The sequence below is a fragment of the Strongylocentrotus purpuratus genome, unplaced genomic scaffold, assembly GCF_000002235.5.
Source record: "Strongylocentrotus purpuratus isolate Spur 01 unplaced genomic scaffold, Spur_5.0 spur5_scaffold_19, whole genome shotgun sequence".
In the NCBI taxonomy this organism is placed as follows: domain Eukaryota; kingdom Metazoa; phylum Echinodermata; class Echinoidea; order Camarodonta; family Strongylocentrotidae; genus Strongylocentrotus; species Strongylocentrotus purpuratus.
Window position 1 is genome coordinate 24,788,937 of NW_022145604.1, and position 22,314 is coordinate 24,811,250.

Below are 22,314 nucleotides of genomic sequence, written 5' to 3' on the forward strand. Positions count from 1 at the left end.
TTAATAATATCCTATACCTATACATATTACACTGGACGCTGAAAGTACTACTGGGAAAATTCGTGATGCGCAGTTTGACAAAGCCCGGTCCTACTCGCCCATTGACTAAACCGGTGCCTGGGGTTTCAGGAATATAGCAACTTTTCTTTTTACTTTTAAGGCAGGGGGGAGGGGGGGGGCAACACAAATTAATTAATACGAAAGTGTTTCGATTATTAAGGCAAAGAAAATACTTCATGAACTCATCCATAGAAAATACATTAATTTGTATCTATTCCCCTATGTCTATGACATGTATGACAAGCATATTATGACAGGGATATAGCCCAGATTGTTTTCTATAAAGGAGTTCAGGAGTTCCCAACTTTTCTCCTAGAAAGGTAAAGGGCATTTAATTTCTATACCATCATGTAATGGAATTTAGAGTCCGAAATAGATAACATTTACATTTTGAAATAATTGTTTAAAATAGGCATGCTAATGCATTACAGAGCTAACATAAGGTTTCTAAACATAATGTAATTTCCTTCTGCATTTTTGCACTCTTTTATATGGGTAATTTCGAGCCACCCCCCCCCCCCTCTCAAGTGCAACACCGCTGCCCCTAGTCATTCTATTTAGGAAACACAAAAACAAAAGAAAAATGCAAAAGATCAAATTTTTCATTTTAACACAGTAAAAGGTGAATAGGAAGGTGGGAGCCGAACCTAAAATCTTTCAAAAAGAATGCCTTTTCAAGCACTTATTTGAATCTTCTGAATACGAATTCAAACATAATAAAGGGTTTCAAGTAGGAGTCAGAGTCTATCTTCTAGTACAGAGCGATTTATCGTTATTTATTTTGGGTAGGTGGGACCACGTCATATCTTTCCAACAGGAAACTGAAATTACCGGCTTAACATCCGCTTTCTCAAAAGGTTAATTGGTTAGAAGTACATAGAGATTCGAAAATAAAACACTGAAGCGATCAACGTTGACACAATCGCTAAGCAACTTTCTGCGTAACTCCCTAGAACAATCTGCCACAGGACATTCGGGATGCTTATACTCTGAATATACCCAAGAGTCTCTTGAAAACACAACTCTTCCAGTAATCTAAATTCAATTTGTATATGTTTGTAATAGTGTAGAATATCCATCAAATAATGTTTGATTTGCCTTATCATAATTTGCTCTGTTCTGTAGCCTCTCACTTTGTTGTCGTCATATATTATCTTTAATTATTCATTTTGTTATTTGTATGGAGCTATAAATAAATGAAATTTTGTTATTTTTTTGTTGCTTATTTTTTGGTAAATTTGCATTTTTCCTTGAATCTGTAGTATACTACATCTAAATAATTTGCGATTGTAACTATCTCTTAAAATTCTGCCATACTATGTAAAGCGCATAGAGACATTTTGAGGATAATGCATTACATAATAATAAACTTATTACTACTATTATATTATTGTTAACAATTTATTACCAAAAAAAAAGTGGTTGATTTTCGTCCCAAAACTTAGGGATTGGGGAATATAGGCAAATATTCCAACTTTTATTTCACTTGTCTTTTAATCCTAAACATTGGGAAGTACACATGAGGCCTGTTTAGTAACAGCAAAATTAAGTAACATCTATGAATATTAACTTATCACAGTCATAAAACAAACAAAACAGAAGGAAATAAGTATATTATGTATACATATTATTGGATATCCTCGTAATGATACTATTGAATTACATAGCCTAATAAAGAAAGTAGAAAGACAATTTTTAGCTGAAAAAAGATAGAAGTATTAAAATTGTGTACATATCTAGAAAGATTGAATTCCTTGTAAGGTAATACGCGTTAATTTGCATTAATATGGCATTTGAATATACAAACTATAGTGAACAATTAAAAATATCACATATGTTTCATGCTGATAATGAATGACGTCATTCATTCAACTTGAAAACTTCATGCCATCCTTCATTATGAGAACCATGAAGCAAGGTCGATCAAATACGAGGATGGATATGAGTACTGGGGGTGTTTCACAAAGATCCTAAGTTGAACTAATCTCTAAGTTTGACTTAACAATGATGGAAAGCCGTTAGAATCTTTGAAAAATATTTTGTAAAAGTTTTACAAGGCATAAAATGTTGATTCAAATCATTCATATTTTCTATTATCAAGAAGATTTCATGTTCTTGAAATGGAATTTATAGAAAGTCTAAAGTAATTTATTTTTCGCTTTTGAATATATTCCATCTTAAGGCTACAAATGGCTCTCCATAGATGTTAAGTCTAACTTAGAGTTAGGTTCGACTTAGGATCTTTGTGAAACACCCCCTGGACATACAGCTAAATCTAAATGTGAACGCATCATAAACCAATGGTGTGATTCATACGGGAGAAATACGTTGGAATATACTAATGAGAAATAACAGTCAAAATTCAATCACGAGACGGAATAGAAACCCCTCGGCATTCTCTTTTATTGGGAACGGACATTACTGAAGTGTCTGAGGTGCATGGACATGTTTTTTTTTAAATGATCTGTCCAACTGATCCCATGCTATTATTGAAGACACGAGGGGGTTATGTTAACAAATCCTTTTGGTACAGAATGTGAACCTTCATCTTCCTTCCTCCGTATTCTCTCTCTCTCTCTCTCTTTGTCTTGTTTTAGGTGGGGATATCATCTCTCATACCATCCCATTAGATAAATAAAATGTCTATCAAATTAGCACTGATTAATGTTCAGACAAATGCATCAATTTATCAGAGATTCTGTTAAACGTTATTCTGTCCCTGTTTTCGTTGCTTTGAAAATATCACTTCCTTGCCCCGCCACTCTCTTTGTAATCCTACATCTCCTATTTGCATGACTGATTCTTCAAATTGAGAGCTTCTCCAACGCATCTACTAGCGAGAGGACGTCCCGCAAGCTAAGACACAATTCGTCTTTCAGAGACGTCAGGCAAAATTCTGGAGCCAGGTTTAGTAGTTTCTTGATCTGCTTCAGGCGGATGCCTTCCACTTTCTTGAAGATGTCCTTGCTCATATCAATTCCATGCGATCTCAACCATTCTCCTACATCTTCATCCCACGGGACCAAATCTACCACTTTTTGCGAGTGGGAATTCCTCTCGTCTTCATTGCCTGTTGGTTTGTCATCTTTGATTCCTCCACTGCAGTCTACGTCGTTTTCCGGTGGTACATGGGTTGTTAGATTGCTTGCACCTAGACGGTCGTGAAGAGTTATAGAGTTTTATATGTAAGGATTGACCAGAGAAACTCATGCAAAATCCGTTTCACTTATGTGATTTAGACCCGTTTTTATTATGTAGATGGGGAACGAAAATCAGTGTTTAAATGTTTTATCGATATTAGAAAAGACCGTTTAGATTCTTAGACCATTCTCTTTCTGTGAAGAAATACAAATACCTACAAAGTAGATATTATTTTTTCTAATCAGTAATTACAGAAAACGTATAAAAAGCACTGCTGTTACGACGAATACAGAAGAGTTCTCAAAGATGGCTTACCTGTGACTTTATAAAGCAACGGCAAAGTCAGATCTAGTTTCTCACGTTTGCCTCTATCGCTTAGCTCAGAGACCAGATCGGGGAGGCACTGTCTCATGAGATCGTCTGAAAACATAGGGTAATACTTCTTCATCCCCATGAGGGCACCGAGCCAGTCCTCTGGGGTGAATTGATCTTGAAGCATCAGGGGAATTATGTCTTTCTTTAGGGTGTAGGCGTATGTCGCTTCTGATAAATATACGTATAAAATCAAACAAAAGAAACAGCAGAGTCAAGGTAAAATACAGGATCCAGATTGGGAGGGGGAACTTGGAAGGCTCAAGCTTACCCTCCCCCATCTGTTTCAAGCTTCCCACAAAGAGAATCCCTTTCCGAATGGCAAAAAGAAAAAATAAAGAAAGAGAGACACTGGCAGCAAAAAGAAGGGGGTGGCCACTATAGGTAGTTACATGAAGAGATGATGTAACGGACGACCGAAACCCCTTTCCCACATTAGATGGCCTTACCCTTCTGAAATTTATCTTCCTAGTTGGACCAGTGCCCCTTTCCGCCCCTTAGTATAAACAAGACTGCCTCTCCATGGCCGGACCTTGCTACGCCACTTACCGCAGAAATGCGTTTTTCATTTTTTTTCTCACCTGTGCGGCAGTGTTGACTCTCTTTGAATTTACGACTCATGCAAACCAGTACGACTGAAGCTCTCTGGACTGCCTTGGCCATGGAATCCAGTATGTCACCTTCTGTTATCATTAAAAACCAAAGACATGAAAGAAGAATGGATGTAGGCACACAAAACGAAGAGGTAAAAGACAGACATGTGCATGGTTTCTTTAATATAAAAATGAAATAACTAACATGCAGTGGTTGAGAAACAATGACCTACATGTCCATCTAATGATGAAAGGAGAGTAAGAGCGTGAAATGAAGATGATATCCCCCTCACAGACCGTCCCCCTTCATAAAGTTCTCGTTATTTTGAATGTCACCCACCTACAAATAATAGGTCCGTGGTACCTCCCTTTCCATTAAACCACTGCCATCATTCCTTCATTTAATGGTTAGACCCACGCTACAAACAATAAAAATGAATGAAAGGAAGAAACAAAGGTGGAAAAAGAAGAATGGATGATGATCAAAGGAGGAAAGGTATGATAATTCCTACTCATTTTGTCCACATCCATCCATATGTTGTATCCAGATTCTTCCAGATAGCTCTTGACTTGCAGCATTCGCTCCTGGCTCGCATGCTGGTAGCTAATCATAATATGACCCTCCACATGACCAGACGATACCTCACTCTTCACCATGTGACCTTTGAACTCGTCATCGATGTCGAACACTTCATTGATGACGAAGAGTGCGCCCGAGCAGGCTTCCTTTACATCAGAATCTTTAGTCGTTTCCTTAATCTTCTTCAGCGCTATCCATTATAATGTAGGAAAAACACAGCAATCATTTCATAATTGACATTAAGAATGAATGAATCATTTTACACTAATGTCGTGTAGACATATCTACTTTTCTTGAAATTACTCGTCCATGTAAACTTGAGGTTGATATACAAAAAAATAGGTAGACTTCAAACAAAATGACAAAAAGCTAAGGGAAACAGAAGCATAAAACGAGAAGTAAGAAACAGAAAGAGACATGAGAGCGTATTTGTGTGTATAAGATAGGGGACAGTGAGTGAACAATGATGTCCATTTATATCTTTGATTGCTCGTTTTATCTTAAAATGTATTTTAAGGCCACGCTAATCATTTTGACAGAATGATTGTAATCAAAATGAAGAAGAAAAAGAGCTAAACCATACTTATATAAGTTCTGTCCCCTGACATAAACATTCATAACTTTTGCCCCGGGCGCACTATTTCGTCAAAGGTTTGAAGTTCTGGTTAGGAATTCATTTCGGCTTTTAGACGGGATGCCCATTTACACATCCCAAAAACTATTTTGAAAAAATCGTAGATTTTTGTTGTTGTTGAGGGGGGGGGGGGGACTACCATGTACATCACTGGAAAAACCCATAAAAAAGCCGGCGAAGTTTAACCGTACCGAGTATTGGGTGAGTAAGGCTCATGCGCCACTTATCAGTGCCCTGCATGCGCTTAAGAACGGTAGCGAGGAGAGTCATGTGAGCAAAATTCGGTATCTTACCGAAGTTTCCATTTACAATGCAACAAAACCTGTGAAATTAATTCGAATCCTGAATTCAGAGGTAAATTGTTCAATTTTTTATTTTTTGTAGTGTTTACCGGTAGTTGCTATGCAAACTTAATGGTAAGAAAAATCGACTATTGTTGGTTGCAGTGCAAATGCAGGTAGGTTTTCGTTTAGGGCGAGGTTTAGTGTTTGGTCTAGGGCTGAACTTAATAATTCGATTATTGTAATATATTGAGTACGGAGCAACCTTTGTCTTAGTACATGTCATATAATTTTTTGAATTGTAAGCATCCACTTACTGTTGTGGAGTGTTGTGCGTTGACGTATCTTGACTTTGTTCTCTTCTTTGAAAGCAAGTTGCCATATTCCACGGGCAGCCCAAAGCTTTTCTTCGTTGCTCGATCCTTCGTCCACCAAGATTCGCTCCAGGACGTCTATCCAACCAAGTTTTACGATGAGAATCTTATTGCAGTCGTTGATGGCCAGCTGGTTGAGTCCTTGAAGGACCTCGAATGTCGAGTAGAAGTAGACCCGAGATCGGTCATCTGGTTCATTCATGGCCGACCTAATGCCTCAGTCACACCTTTGCGTATGATGCTGCGTATTGCTGCGCTGTACGGGGTATATCAATACGCAGCCGTTCCCAGCAATACGCGGCAAATTTGAAGGTAGCAGTCACACTATTGCGTATCTAGCTCGTAGGAAGCTCGTATGCCGCTCGTACTAAGACTGCCTACGGTTGCCTTTGATCACGCTATAGCTCGCTGTTGCTCATAGCAATACGACTCAATACGCAGTTTGCTCGCCACGTTGCGTATGTAACTGGTTCTTTGCTCGTTTGCTGCTCGCTAGCCGCTCGCACCAGTACGTCTTGTTGCGTCTCACTGCGTGTTCGCTCGATTTAGCTCGTCTGTTGTTCGTACTGCTGCGTGCCAGCTCGCTCTACAGCGTACCAGCTCGCTTGGGCTACGACGGCGTATAAATAAAAGTCATTTTGCGGGCTTCTGACGAGTCTACATCTACAAAAAAAATCAATGAAAAAAATGGCCCAGCAGCAGAGCTCTGCCTTGCAAAAGCTTAAGCTTTCGGTTCAGCTGGAAGAAGCAGAGGCGAATGATGTTTATTTATTAATGTTATGAAGCGCAGCAAAGGTGGTAGGTGCTAGGCAACTAATCGCAGTGAGCGAGAGAGCTAAAGCGAACGGCGTACGAGCTAGACTCGCAGCGTAGCGAGCGGCAATTGCAACAGTTCTTGCTGCTGCGAGTGGTAGGCGAGCAACAGCGCAACAATACGCGCAATCATGCGAACGACAACGAGCTCTGGCGAGGTAAATCGTGCAGGGAACGCAGCTATAGGCAGTGACACGCGCTCAAAAAAAAAGAGGTGCATATGGTTGCATATACTTGCGCTAAGCCACTCGCTGTTGCTCGCATTCACTGGTTGCCACTCGTATCTGCTCGTAGGTGATTTGACCTTGCGTTTGCTTGCGATAGTTTAGAAATTTTTAAAACTAGCGAGTGGCAAACGCAGGACTTTGCGCTAGTCTGCGTATTGAGTACGCAGTGAGCACGTTTTGTTGCGCTTTATTGGGTATGACTGCCTATGTCTGCGTTCGGGCAATACGCAGCAATACGCAAGCCCAATACGCAAAGGTGTGACTGAGGCATAGAGCGTGTAGGAGGAATTTCAGACACGGTTCATTCAGGGATATCTTATGAACTTCTGATTTGTCGACGATGTAGGAAAGCGCCAAGAAGGCAATGGCCTGAATCTCAGGGCTCCTCGATTGTGAATACTCCTGGAGGGTATCAACGAACTCTCGACATATCACTCTGTTCTCGGGAACTCTCCAACAACTGTTGTAGATGATCTTAAGTGCGTAACAGATAAGGCTGTCGCCGAGATTTCTCGTCTTGAGATCGCGAAAGAGCAAAGTTAGGAGTCCCTTATTACCAAAGGCATAGTTGAACTCATCCGAACAATCAGTTAGATTGCCAATAATATTCAACAGAGCCAACAACTTCTTCTTCTTCTTCAACTTGAGAAAAATTGAGAATTTTCCTTTCACAAGGCTCTTCCAAAATAGCGTAAATATATCAAAGATTTCATCATGAGAGACCAAGTATTTGATAATAGCCGATTTGGCGTCCCCAGTTTTCAGATTTACATGCCGAGTACGTTCCATTCATCGATGGTGGTTAAAGCCTCTAAATCTCGACTTTCTTTGAATTTTACCAGAAATTCATCGATCCCATGGCAATAGGTTTCAACGGTCGCGTTTTGCTCTTCCATCAGACTTTGCTGTGCGTCCATAATGGCAGCTTTATTCAATTTTGGTTAAAAATGTAATAAACAAGTATGCACGCTGAAATGGAAAGTACTGAGAAACTCGTCACTGTTGACTAAACCCGTTGACTAAACCGAAGCCTGTGGTTTCAGGAATATAGCGACTTCCTTTTTCTTTTAAGGCAGGGGGGGGGGGGCTAACACAAATTAGTTAATATGAAATTGTTTCGGATATTAAAGGTACTATGTCCCTTTTGCAGCCAACCTCTAATTCTGTAGAACTTTGCAGGAATTATAAATATGTCATGTATGTCCTATCTGTGAAATTTAAACGTTAGCAGTGTCCTCATATTCAAATTATGCAAGGAAACCCATTTACTTGCTAGAATCTACTGTCAGACACTATTGAGTGACTGACTGGCTTTTTTCTTCTTTGGTAATAACATACATGAAAAGAGTTGTAAAGGGTACATGAGCATTTGTCTACATCAATAACCTACTTCTTGTGATGGCCAAGATTAAACTGATTGAATCTTTGCGCAGCATTAAACGTATGACCATTCGGTACAATTGTCTGAAAATCAAGACTATTACTTTTGGGCTCTATAGCCCTAAAGTCGATTTGACAACGAATAGTTGTTATTTTCCCACTTGAAGACATTTTCAAGCCCCACCTTTTTTAGGGAAGTTCTAAATTAGTATTATCTTTCAAATGCAGTTGGAATTTAACTTTTTCATTTTTTTGACCTGCAAATGGGACATAGTATCTTTAAGGCAAAGACAATTCTTCATGAATTCATCCAAAGAAAAAAGAAAAAAACTTTCTATTCCCCTATGTCTATGATATGTGTGACAAGCATATAAGCGGCATAGCCCGGATTGTTTTCTATAAAGGAGCTCAGGAGTTCCCAACTTTTCTCCTGGAAAGGGAAAAAACAGGTACATAGTATTTTTTTATTACCGGAATGTAATGGAATTTAGAGTCCGCAAAAAGTTAACATTTACATTTTTAGATAATTGTTTAAAGTAGGCATTCTAATTACAGAGCTTATATACGGTTACTCAGAATTATATCATTTCATTTTGCCTTTTTGGCACTCTTTTATAACAGTAATTTGAAGCACCCCCCCCCCCCCCCCAACGGCTACGCCGCTGCCCCTAGTCATTCTATGTAAGAAACACAAAAACAAAAGAAAAATGCAAAAGATCAAATTTTTCATTTAACACAGTAAAAGGTGAGTTTTGTGAAGGTAAGAAAACCTTTTAAGCCCTTGTTTAAATCTTTTGAAAACGAATTCAAACACAATAAAGGATTTCAAGTAGGAGTCAGAGTCTATCTCGTAGTACAGAGAGATTTAACGTTATTTATTTTGGGTGGGTGGGACCACGTAATATCTTTCCAACAGGAAACCGAAATAACCGGCTTAACATCCGCTTTCTCAAAAGGTTAATTGGTTACAAGTACATACATAGGGATTCGAAAATAAAACACTGAAGCGATCAACGTTGACGCAATCGCTAAGCAACTTTCTGCGTAACTCCCTAGAACAATCTGCCACAGGACATTCGGGATGCTCTACCCTGAAAATCTTCAAGATTCTCTTGAATACATACTTCTTACAGTAATCTTTATTCAATTTTATATGTTTGTAACACACTGTAAAAAAATAATAGTCGAAATAACTCAATAAAATTGAGGAAAAGAATTGTCTTATTTTTATTAAGTAAATATTACCTACGGCATCTTAAGTAGAATTTACTTATTTTGCTGAATAAATTTTTACTCAGTTAAATCGAGTTACATTAACGTAAATAATTTAAGTATTGTAATCATTTTAGATAATTAAAAAAAAGCTATGATAGGGATCACATATTGCACGATTTGGTACCCATCTAATCTAACAAGTAACATCCACTAATCATTCACTACTTCTATTTAAGATTTAACCGTATATATATATCTACCACCATCACAAACTATTACATACGCTTCAATTCGACACATATTGAAAGGCTCCAAATTGTATATATACTTGATCGTAGCATCTTAAAAGGAAAATTGGTTGACAATTTCCTGAAATATCAAGTTTTTATTTGTTTTGAACTGGGTAACAATTAAAAATTGTCTTGTCTTTGCTTAGCCATTTTAAATGAATTAGTAAATGTTTTAAAGTCCTTAAATTTTCATTCAACCACAAAAAAGAATTGTTTTATTTTAAAAAGAGTTTAATTTGGTCTTAATGAATATTCATAAATTATGTAAATATTTCTATTACGCACTGCATCGGTCGTTACTTTAAAAAGATAAGAATAATCAACATAAATTGTTTGAGTAATACGTATAATTTCTGATTTTGAGTTAAAATTACTAAATTAATACAAGCTGAAATTACTTAAAGTTTTTATGTATTTGATTTTACTTAAATATTTCACGTATGTTCTACTAAATTGAAAGTTTGAGTTAGCAAGACTTAAATTTAGTGCGTAAGTGGCAAAACTAATGTTTTCAAGTAAATTCTACATGGAAAAAATACGTAAAAATTACCAATGAACAAATTCTTTTTTACAGTGCAGTGTAGAATAGCCATCAAATAAAGTTTGAGTTTTGCCTAATATCATATTCTGCTCTGTTCTGTACCCTCTCACCATGTTGTCGTCATGCATATTTTCACATATTCCAACTTTCATTTCTCTTGTCTTTTAATCCAAAGCATTGGGAAATACACATGGATATATTTGAAAAGTAAGAGTTAACACGAAATAAAAGTCAATGTTGAAGGGGGTGTAAACTGACTAATACAGGGAAACACCAACTACGTCTCCTTCTGGACGACTGCACGTAAACAAATGTACTTGATTAGTAGCAGTAGTCAGCGACTTAATAGGGAGTTTTCGCAAGCTCAACGTGAACGGAGAACATATTGCTCCGATTGTCTCATTTTCGCTCGCGTGAATATTGCCAGCACAAAACACTGGCCTCTACCTCCTGGACGGATCATTGCCCATTCCCATTCACTATACGTTACGTACTGACAGGCTGTATTGTCTGACCGTTCATGAATATTCATGTTTTTGCTAAAATCGGAAAAATGTTTGCTTTTACTAAATGGAAAAATTACGGTGGGGTGTTGGATGAAATAGACATAATGAACACAGCATAAGTGATAATTGATAATTCATGCTTCTTATCCTTCGTGTGCTTGACCTATAATCTTACAATCCCATGGCAGACTGAGTCCAAAGTTCGACTTGTTTCACATGTGTATTATAGGCAATGGCGAGCTTGCAACCTATTTTGAAAAATTACAGTGGGTGATCTTTCAAAAGTCAATGAGACATGAGGGCTCCAATGAAAGAGCTAGTGATAACGTACGTCGGGGTGGATGTGCTTTTCGTGTAAACAAAATAAAAAGAATTTTTAACGATTTTTTAAAAAAAAACGTCCATAGGCTAACATGTATGGCTGCTGACTCTGACGATAGGGGGCGTTGTGAAATGAGACTAAACGGAGCTATATGTTTGCGGTTCGTGTGCAAAATCAAGAAGCTAGTTCAGTAACACCTGAGGGACCGTTCAGATCTACGGGCGTTCCCAATGACGCCCCGAGTGAATCAACAGCCAATCAGCGAGCTTGTATAGATGGCATGCGATGATCACATCAGGGGACGGAAAAGAAGGATGACACATTTCAACGCGAACGGCTCTTCGATGAGTTTCATTTTCGATTATTGATTCTTAACTATAACACCATGAACATGGATAGAACATGAAATGTTTAAATATGATAAAAGTCGTTTTGTGGCTTGGTCGAGACAAGTTGTGATAGTCGTGTATTCCCGTTGATCTGTACTGTATTGCGTGGTAGGGCATTGGCATAGCATTGCAATGTTGTTGTGATTCCAAAGCGGTAACGTCAGCTCCTCCGTACTGTACGCACTCTCAGGCGCGGATCCACGAGCCCAATTCTTTCGGCCCGGCTATGGCAAGCCCTTTGTGTAAAAACTAGATAAACTCTGTTTTTCTCAGATAAACTCAGTTTATCAACAGATAAACACAGTTTATCAGAAAAACTCAGTTTATCAGTTGATAAACTCAGTTTATCAAAAAACTCAGTTTATCAATGATAAACTCAGTTTATCAACAGATAAACAGAGTTTATCAGATAAACACGTTATCAGATAAACAGAGTTTATCAGTTGATAAACTCATTTATCAGAAAAACTCAGTTTATCAGTTGGTAAACTGAGTTTATCATTGATAAACACAGTTTTTCTGATAAACTGAGTTTATCTAGTTTTTACACAATGGGCTTGCCATAGCCGGGCCGGAAGAATTGGGCTCGTGGATCCGCGCCTGCGCACTCTTTCACCGAAAAGCGAAACCACTTATTGTAACGAGAGCGGTCTGTGTTTCTCAACGCCACATTAAAAATTATCAAAATTTAACCTCTCAAAATGCAAAATACCATCCGATTACTTTCTTGAAAATGTATATTATTATTCATCTTTTTCTTTGCACTCTGCTGTACCCATTTCTTCCATTATTGTGAGATCTAATTTAACATGATTATAAATGTTGCCATCTTTATGGAGAAAACAAAAATTTGATATGTCGTTTATATTTATATAAATTGTCTAAATTTGCTGATATTGTGTTTCGTCTTCGCTATCGATTTGACTGATTTATCTTTTACCATAATTTGTCATACATGTTTAAGTTTTAATACCAGGACCAAGATGAGAAGCAGTTAGATTACAAGTCCCGTGCATGCTTTGAAACATTAATTCTGTTTACGAAACAAATAAAATACGGTCCAGAAAGAAAGGAAAAGGTTCATTTTTCATTCGCCGTTATTGATTTACTGCTTCAAGTCGATTTGATGCTATTGTTGAATTTGCACTTTAATATTAAGGTTTTCACCAGGTAGCTTCTAACCCTAGTTGTTGTTGTTGTTTGATAAAAAATTAGGTGAATTTTGGCGAAATAAGTGTGTAATCCGGTGAAAATATTTGCCTATATACGGTGATCCCCAGTCTGTTGTGGCGTGCTCCTGTAATCCAGCTAATAGTGGAAGTTACAAACTGATTCAGCCGAGGACGCAGGTTCGAAACTGAGTCACGTCTATCGGATGGTGACGTTAAAAGTCGGTGCCCAGACGTAAATAATCATATCTGATTGAAAAACGTCTGTAAATAACCCCATTTCACACACACACACACACACACACACACAACACGCACTGTGCTTGCGATGAAAGCTGTCCATTCCACAGTGGCTGGCTTTTTTTTTGGGGGGGGCAGATTTTGTTGTAGTTGTTCATTTGGAATTTCTCTCAACACACAAAATCGAATAGATTAAATTGCACAATTAGGATACAAAATAATGCAAAGTTATATTACACAAGACTTAATACAATTATACTTATAACTTCATCAATACATTATCTGAAAGTAATAGCTTATATTTGATGCATGTATAAAAGCACAGTAGGTCCTACTTCCACAAGGATTTCCCATTACCTTTATTTTAGAATAGATAAAGCTTACTTCTGTTATTGTAAGAAAAACTAGATAAGACAATCATGTAGTCGTTAAAAACAAATCGTAACAAAAATGGCAATTAACCAAAAAAAGGAATGAAATGAGACGAGAGATGTCTGGTTCCCCGCCCCCTTTCAGCTTGTCTCACACACTTCCTTATTCCCAAGAAAGAAACGTTCAATGATAAACACACACACATTTTAAATTGACATAATGTTCAACAACACGCTGGTGGATAAAACTTTCTAAAAGTCAAGCAAATATGAGCTCAGAACACATTGTTTGATTATTTTGTATGCAAACTTTTATCATCGTCAACGTCATCATTCTCGCATCTCCCTGTTTCTGCTTTCTTGTCTGTGTATTAACTACTAACAGCTAAATTTTGTATTGGTCGATAGATTGAGTAGATACCGAAGCGTGTCGTTCTTAACCGACAAGTCGCCGCATTAATGTAAAAGTGAACGAATCAATCAACGTCAAAGAATTGATTTATCACGGCTCTATGATGAGTTATTTCACATTCAAACATACGTACATTCGTATGCATCACAACTGAATATGTAGTAGGTATCTGAAATGTTTTTTTTTCGATTAATTTCCCCTCCATTTCTTTCTCCCTCTTTAATACTCATAAAATATTCCATTTGTCTATAATAATTAATGCTCAAAATTATGTTAGTATTTCTTTATGCGAGAGAGCAAGAGAGAGTAAATTACCAGACAATTCTCGTGTACAACTAAGAACTGAATCCTTTTCATATGATTCAATTCGTTGCCAATATTCAGAATATGAATATGATGAATCCACTAGATACAGCAACGCTGTTAACCGCATCCATCGCTCCAACCACAGCTCATATTGATCAAATATGGAAAGTTACCAAATGAAATCTGAATAAATAATCAAATATACCATGCACTGAGAGGCTTCAGTTAAAATTAAAAATTCTCTGTGACTGGCTTAGCACTAGTCTCCGAAGATCATTAAATTTACAGGTGCCTCGAAAAGAGTGCATGGTACATATGATTTATATCCTTCATCAAGAAGTAAAAAACTAAGAATGTAAGCAAAAAAGAAATACATCAGAAATCAAGTATCAATCCAGAATTTTGTCTAAAACACACATACACACAAAGTGTGCTTGCGAAGAGAGCTGTCCATTCTACTACAGTGGCTGTTTTTTTTTTCGGGGGGGGGGGTTAATTTTGTTATTGTTGTTGATTTGGAATGTAACTTTACTTTTTTTCTTTCAACAAACAAAATCGAATACATTCATTGCACAATTAAGATACAAAATACTGCAAAATCATATTACATAGGGCTTAATACAATCAAACTTATAACCTCATCAACACAATATATACCAAATTAGAACCCAAGTCCTTAAAGAAATTAAAATCAAAGAAAAGGAATAACATGAGACGAGAGACGTTTCGTTCCTGTCTCCCTTCTAGCTCGTCTCATACACCCCTACCCCCCCCCCCCCGCCCAAATACATATAGCCTACACCTTACACATATTAACACGCATACTTTTGTTTTAACTTTCTTTATTTTGTTTTATTCCTCCAAATGTAAGCCACACAAGAACGACATATACAATTGATTTAAATACATAAACTGGTTCAATAATTGCTTATACATAAATATAATTAGACAAAAACTCATTTGAAGTATATATTACTGAGCAACAAAGTAAACTTAAAGTACATAAACATAATTTATAAGTCAATTGTACATGTTATTCACTCTATATAAAAAAAACTTGAAAAAATCTGGAGGTTATTTTACTGGTAGGAACAAAGTCCTGTTGGTTTTATTTTATTTGATTTGATTTGATTTATTGGTTTCTGCATCTTTTTTCTTTTTTTCATCATTCATTTTCATGAACATAATATGGCTTGATACAATATTTCAAGTGTATATAATTTTATACAGATAATAAACGATATTAAACAAATATATTGAATTTAAACATATACAATGAATGCATAATTAACATACATTAGATGCAGGAGGGCTACAGAAATAAGCAAAGTAGCTTGACGTGCCGGCAGCCCTCAACTTAGATACAACAATACAAAATAAAAATAAAAAAGAGTGACTTGCAGAAAAGAAAAGGAAAGGGGAGAGAAGGGGGAGGAGGAGGAGCGTTGGTAATAGGGGGTTTAAGGGGCGTTTAACCCCCCCCCCCCCTCTTGGGCTGCTGCCAAGTGAAAATGTGATGTGTATAGAAAAACGCCATCATGTGTCCAGACTCACACAGTATTAGTAGACGTTAGTATACTAGCTGTTGGTCATAAAGGTGGAATAATTATTTTTACCCCAATTTATGGAAGCATTTTTACAATGGTTAATTCCTAATAGATCTAAATGATAGTATACATTCTCAGATTTTATTGAATATTAATCTGCGATTGTTTGTTTTGCGTGACTGCTAAAGCATATGTGTGCTACTATGCTAATCAACTAGGGGACCTACGTCCTTAAGTCATAACTGACAGTAATGAGGATTAATGCCTCCGAAAAGGGCACTAATATAGCTGATCGACACGGTTTTTATTCTGGGGCCTCACAGTAACAAGGCCATTGCTTAGCCAATTAATCATGACTGTACGCAGCGGGGGTTAGGGTACGTCGCCGCCCCCACAAATACAATAAACAAAGAAAATGCAATAAATTATCAATAATTCATTGCATTTTCCCCCCGGTCCCCAACAGGACAAATTCCTCTGTAGGGCCATGCATTATGGTTCAAGGCTTGCCTCCATACAAAATTTGTTTATGTTGGGGATCGGGGAAAAATGCAATGAATTATTGATAATTTAGTGTATTGTATTTTCTTTGTTTTTTTTTTGTATTGGGTAAAGTATTGATGACTAACCAATCCATCTCGGTTATCCACTGTCCGAAAGCCGATCGAACAGCAGAATCTCGGTATTAAGGCCGATGGGAAAATCGAACACTTAGGCGACACAAGTGGCCATCGATTCAGAGAAATCAATGAATGGTCACTGTTAGCAAAAGGGCAGTGGTGGATCCAGGGGGGGGGGGGGCTCGAACCCCCTTACAAACACGTTAATTTTACCTTTTTTTGGAGATGGACCCCCCCCCCCCGGCGCTCAAGGGGGAGGGGTGGTGCGATTTTTCAAATTTTCGAGGGCAAAAAAAAAAAAATAGTGCTCACTACCTCTTGAGTATTGCTCAGTCATCCAGGAACTTCAACTAATGATATAGATATCACACGAAAACAAAGCCAAATTTAATTTAATTTTTGTTATTTCGCTAGTGAGAATAATATTGATAATAATAAAAGCATGTATGGTTTTGTTTTCGTGTCATACATGCTTGATTTATCATCTTGTAATTTCTGAAGATGTTTGTATTTAACTGAACATGGCATGAGCTCCTACCCTCATTTCTCTCTCTCTCTCTGTCTCTCTGTCTCTCTCTCGTATCCTCTATACAGGCTTCCTACAATCTCTATCTCTCTCTATATATAAATATGCCTGATCCATGTCTCTCTCTCTCTACCTCTCTGATATGCCTGCTCCCTGTCTATCTCTCCCCTCCCTCTCTCTCATTCTCTCTTTCATTCTCTCTCTCTCTCTCTTTCTCTCTCTCCCTTCTATTTTTCATAATTACCCCTCTCACGACATGAACACAAATAAATAACACAAGAAGGAATTATTACGTCATTCCGTTTAATGAGACCGTTTTGTGCATAATGTGTCAGAGAATAAAGCAGCTGATTAGACATTTGAAAATAAATCAGAACATTACGTTTAATTAAGTCATTGATTTATATTAATGTATACACCTTAATGGTTTTCTTTGCACGGTTCCTCTACGTTGAAGCATATGTACAAGATCCAACTCTTCAATGCATTAAATCAAAGAATCAAATTTTCCATTGAATTGGCTAACCTGTTGTCAACGCAAAAACTACCTTTGGTTACATGTAGGCAAATTGTTACTTTACTTTGAACCGAGATTCGAATTGTATATATATATATATATATATACGTATTTCAATTTTTCTTTTTAAGGCAGGGTTATAAATTCGTTAGGGTTAGGGTTAAGGTCAGTGATGACTGATCACTTATGGGGTTTTTTTGCATTTATTTCACAAAAGTCTCAACAAACGGAGAAGTCGTCTGACCACATGGAGAATATCCAGCTAGCCTGCTTCCCGAACTTCTCAGTGCTACTGTTGCTACCGCCCATCTGTTGAAATAAAAGAAAAGGGGCAGTTTTAAAATTGATTATATATATTTATATATTATTTTCTCATGTGTTTTTGCTGTTTCCTTACAATGTGCATGTACCGATTGCATTTCAGAAGCAGTAGTGTTATGTGGTATGGTGTTATTCTGGTAGAGGGATAATGAAGAGGTGTATATGTGCACTCTGTGAGCAGTAGAGGAGAAAAGTTACCTTAGGGTAAAGGTCGTGTTTAAAGAGCTAGTCGAGGTTAATATGGCGGGGTATAATTATGGCGGGCCAAGCATGCCACTATCCGTACAACTATACAACTGTATGACTATACGTCTACCCAGCCGGCTAATCATAACGAAGGAAACTGTACATCTATACAACTATACCAGTGGCGGAAAGGGGGAAAGACGGAGAAGAGAAAAGGGGAAAAAGGAGAATAATGAGAAGGAAAAAAGAAAGAAAGGGGGATGATATTATAAAAAGGTTTTTTTTATCGGGAAAGGGGCGGGGGGCACGCAATTTTACAGTGTGCATAATATTGGGTCCCTCTTACCAGGCGTGCATCCCCCACCCAAACCCCCTCCCCCCCCCCCCCCAAAAAAAAAAAAAAAAAAAAATGGAAAAAGTAAAAGGAGTTAGGATTGTTTTTTTAAAGATAATTAAACAACGATGGAAGAGAGTTGCAAGAGCATGAGGAATCGAAAAAGAAAAAGAGGAAGGAGCGGGAAGAAAGGGGAAAAAAGAAAAGAAAGAAAAGGAGAAAAAGAAGAGAAAAAGGAAACAAAAGAAACGGTTAAACATTACTTTAACTCTTACCCAACAAACATGCATGATCCCTTTCCCCCTTTTATGTGTAAAATTTTACCCAGCTCTTCTAATATTGTAAAGAACATATTGGAAAAATATGGACTGCATAATTCTCCCAATTATAACTAACTTTAGGTGATTAGAAATAACTCCATTAGCTATATACAAAAGGGTAATCCTAAAACAGAGAAAGTACCATGTCGTGTGTACAGTAATTGTTTTATCATCCTATTGATGATGACAACTATGGTTGTACGAGCCTGACTTGTAGGAAATCAACATCCACTCGATACTGTTATTTGTTTAATTTTATGTAAAGTCATTTAGATCAACATTATGCAAACTTAAATGCATTCTTGTGTCATGACTGCATTGAGTACTCCTTTGTAGTCTTTAGAAATAAGACACTCATTAATAATTACCATGCCGCCGAACATGACCATCGTTCATATTACCAATAGTATTATGCGTGCATGTACTGCACATACCCGAGTCTTATATCAGCATTAGCAGTATTGCTATTATTAACTTAATCATTACGTTAAAAATTACATGCATGGATCATGTTGAGAATGGTTACAGTTGTGGTGGTACAGATGACAGCGAAAGGAATATATCTTGCCAAATGTTCAAGTTTGTCTTCCTTGACCTTTCTCATTTTCATGACTATCTAATAGAGATGTCGAAACGAAAATTGAGAGGTGGACTATTATCATTCATAGAAAAGAGCATTCTATTTCTTGAGTTTTGAAGATATTGTTCATGCTTGACTTACCACACGTTAGTACTCTCTTTCCCCGGCAGGTACACGATTGACCATAATATTCACATACTGCAATACAAATATAATAGACAAAAAAATGATTGAAACAATAATAAATCAATGAATCAAATCAAATCAAACAAAACTTGGTTGGTAACTAAATTTATCAGGAGATATCATTGGCGAGGATGAGAAGTGATAACAAGTATCTTTCTAAAAGTGTTAAATCGTAATAAATATGGAAATGTTGTTAATTGGGTAAAAAAAAAAAAACGAAGTTTGAATTGATACATTTTTTGATAAATTTTGGACAAATTACCGCGTACAATTCTTATTTAAGAAACAGATTAAACAATTTACAACATTTATAACAAAAGGCTGATCGTTGAATTCATATCATCATTAGGTCTTATCTGAAACATTCAGGAATTCAACAATTCAATGTCAAAGAAGTGAATAAAATAATTGATATGTTGTAATTCCCAGCAAATATTCCATTGTTTACCTTTGATAAATATTGTTTGTGTTTTGTATATGTTTGTAAATATGTATAACATTTAAATATAGTTAACAACAACAAAATCCTCATGGAAGAGGCATAGAGGATTTTTTTTTGTCATGCTGGCACAAGCCTACGGCTATTGAAATTTATTTTCTAGATTGATTGTTTTGTAATTGTATTCGTTTAGTTGGGTGACAACTTTAAAAATGAATCGCTTACCAACTATTGGTTTGTTCTTTCTTCTTTTGTCGCCGTTCTCCTCGACATCCAAGGCATCGGAATTGTCGATCGCATCTTCCTCAACTAAAACACTTGCTGCCACAGCCAAGACAATCAGAAAGTAGAGAGCAATCATGGTTTTTGACGCCATTTTCAAAGTCTAAGGAAAATAGAATCAACATGGAATACATTTTTATCATTTGATCAAAGCTACGGTGAAATTGCAACACAATTAAGAATATCAGCATTGAATAGTGACGTACTGAAAATTTCCTTTTACCACTCATCAAGAATAAAGAGAAAGCCGAAATGGGACAATATAATGTTATAACGAAAGGAACAAATTGCGCTATTAAATAATGACGGGTTTCGAGACGATTGACTGCCAGAAAATAGTGGAATTGCGGTTTGCTCTGACGAATGCAAGGCGGAAGGCTTCAGAATGTCTACATTCAATCACATTCTTCGACTTCTTTAATGTCCTGTTTAATGCCCTGTTGAAAGACGATGTTCCCGGCCCACTTCTGCATGCACTGCTGTCATTTCATACACTTAACGGCTTTACCCCACCCTCCTTGAGAATACGATGATAAAAAGTCAACGCATAGTTTTATTTTTACAGAATAGAGGTAGGGGAATGTAATGTCTTTAAATTGCTATCATGGCGGGGAAAATAGCAAGAAAATGAATTCAATGGATGATTTGACAGCAGTACTTGACACAACTTCTTGTAACATTACTTATACTAACTTCTCCTTTAAAAGTGTTGGGCACAATGTTAGACATAGGAGGTTAAAAAAGGACGATATAATTATGTTTGTTGGATAAGACTTAAAACCAATGTTTAACCAACTTTAGGTATATTTTACCACACAAACATGCAATAATAATAATGGCTCATACCCAAGCTTGAGTTTGAAAACAATTAGTATTTTGAAAGCAATTAAACATTTAGGAAAGTAGGTGTAAGTCAGTGTGATAAATGAGGATTAATGCCTTACCAAAGGACACTACCACCCTTCAGTATTACTAACCTGGGACCCCCCGATTACGAGATCACTGGGCCATCGCACCCCTCAGAATTGCCAAAGCATAGCTCCTGTTGAATGTGTACTAAAAGCCCGTTTCACAAGAGTCGAAGAAATGTCCGAAGAAATGTAGAACTACGCTCAACAATTGAATATACATTACTTATTCCCAAATCCAGACTCTCAACTACCGAAAAATGTTTTACAACGGATGCTTCGAAAACGCAGAACAATATCCCCCTTTCCATTAGAGTAATAACCTGTCTGGCCACTTTCAAAATATCCATTAAAACGTACTTCTACCTTCAGTTATAAAGTATGATTTACCTACTTATCATTTTTAAGTTTCTCTTCACATACTGTTACCTTGTAAGCGATGAGGTACTTTTTGTTTCAGCGCTACTAAATAATCGATATCATTATCAATACAATTACAAACAGACGCAGTCAGAAAGACGTTTCATGTGCAAGAGGTATAACGTTATAATGGCTGTTGGGCCTACCTGATTTTGATGCAGTGTCCGAGTATGATTCGTTGAAATGATGATATGCTTTCTCGTAGCTTGATGTGACGAATTGTCTCTATCCAGCTTTCTGTTGAAGTACTGTCTAGATAGTTTCTAGTTTTATAGAATATCGAAGCCTGTCATGACCATCTGCTCGTTACCGACAAGTCACCGCATTCATGTAAAATTGAACAAATCAATTAACGTCATAGAATTGATTCAAGAATCATCTACCTGCTTTATTTACTTTCTGGTCTGTGTATTAACCACAGCTAGATTTTGTATCGTTTGATAGATTGAGTAGATACCACAACCTGCCGGTCTTTACCGACAAGTCACCGCATTCATGTAAAATTAAACAAATCAATTAACGTCATAGAATTGATTCAAGAATCATCTATCTTCTTTATTTACTTTCTGGTCTGTGTATTAACTACAGCTAGATTTCGTATCGTTTGATAGATTGAGTAGATACCACAACCTGCCGGTCTTTACCGACAAGTCACCGCATTCATTTAAAATGAACGAATCAAACAACGTCAAATAATTGATTTATCATCGCACTACCGTATAATGAATTTTTCAACATTTTCACATACCTGCATTCGTATCCATCACGAATGAAAATTTAGTAGGTATTTTAAATGTTCGTTTTGAATAATTTCCTCTCCACGTCTTTCCCCTGTTTGATACTGATAAAATGTTTAATTTGTCTTAATCAAGGCAAAAAAATGCGAGAATATTTTAACAGAGACATATCGTG

General features: G+C 36.9%; 1 protein-coding gene and 1 long non-coding RNA gene across 2 annotated transcripts; both read right to left on the minus strand.

The window, feature by feature from the left end:
* Positions 1-2,132: 2,132 nt before the first annotated feature.
* On the minus strand, positions 2,133-6,237 carry LOC115925852. The gene is made up of 5 exons (XM_030989863.1): positions 5,979-6,237; positions 4,679-4,936; positions 4,155-4,256; positions 3,517-3,744; positions 2,133-3,211 (listed from the first exon to the last, which is right to left on the minus strand). The coding sequence occupies exons 1-5, from the start codon at positions 6,235-6,237 to the stop codon at positions 2,865-2,867; spliced, it is 1,194 nt and encodes a 397-aa protein (XP_030845723.1). The 3' UTR covers positions 2,133-2,864.
* Positions 6,238-17,148: 10,911 nt separating this feature from the next.
* Positions 17,149-21,737, minus strand: LOC105446249. The gene is made up of 4 exons (XR_973680.2): positions 21,549-21,737; positions 20,018-20,177; positions 19,309-19,365; positions 17,149-17,735 (listed from the first exon to the last, which is right to left on the minus strand). It is a non-coding gene; the product is annotated as an uncharacterized LOC105446249 (long non-coding RNA).
* Between the last annotated feature and the right edge of the window lie 577 nt (positions 21,738-22,314).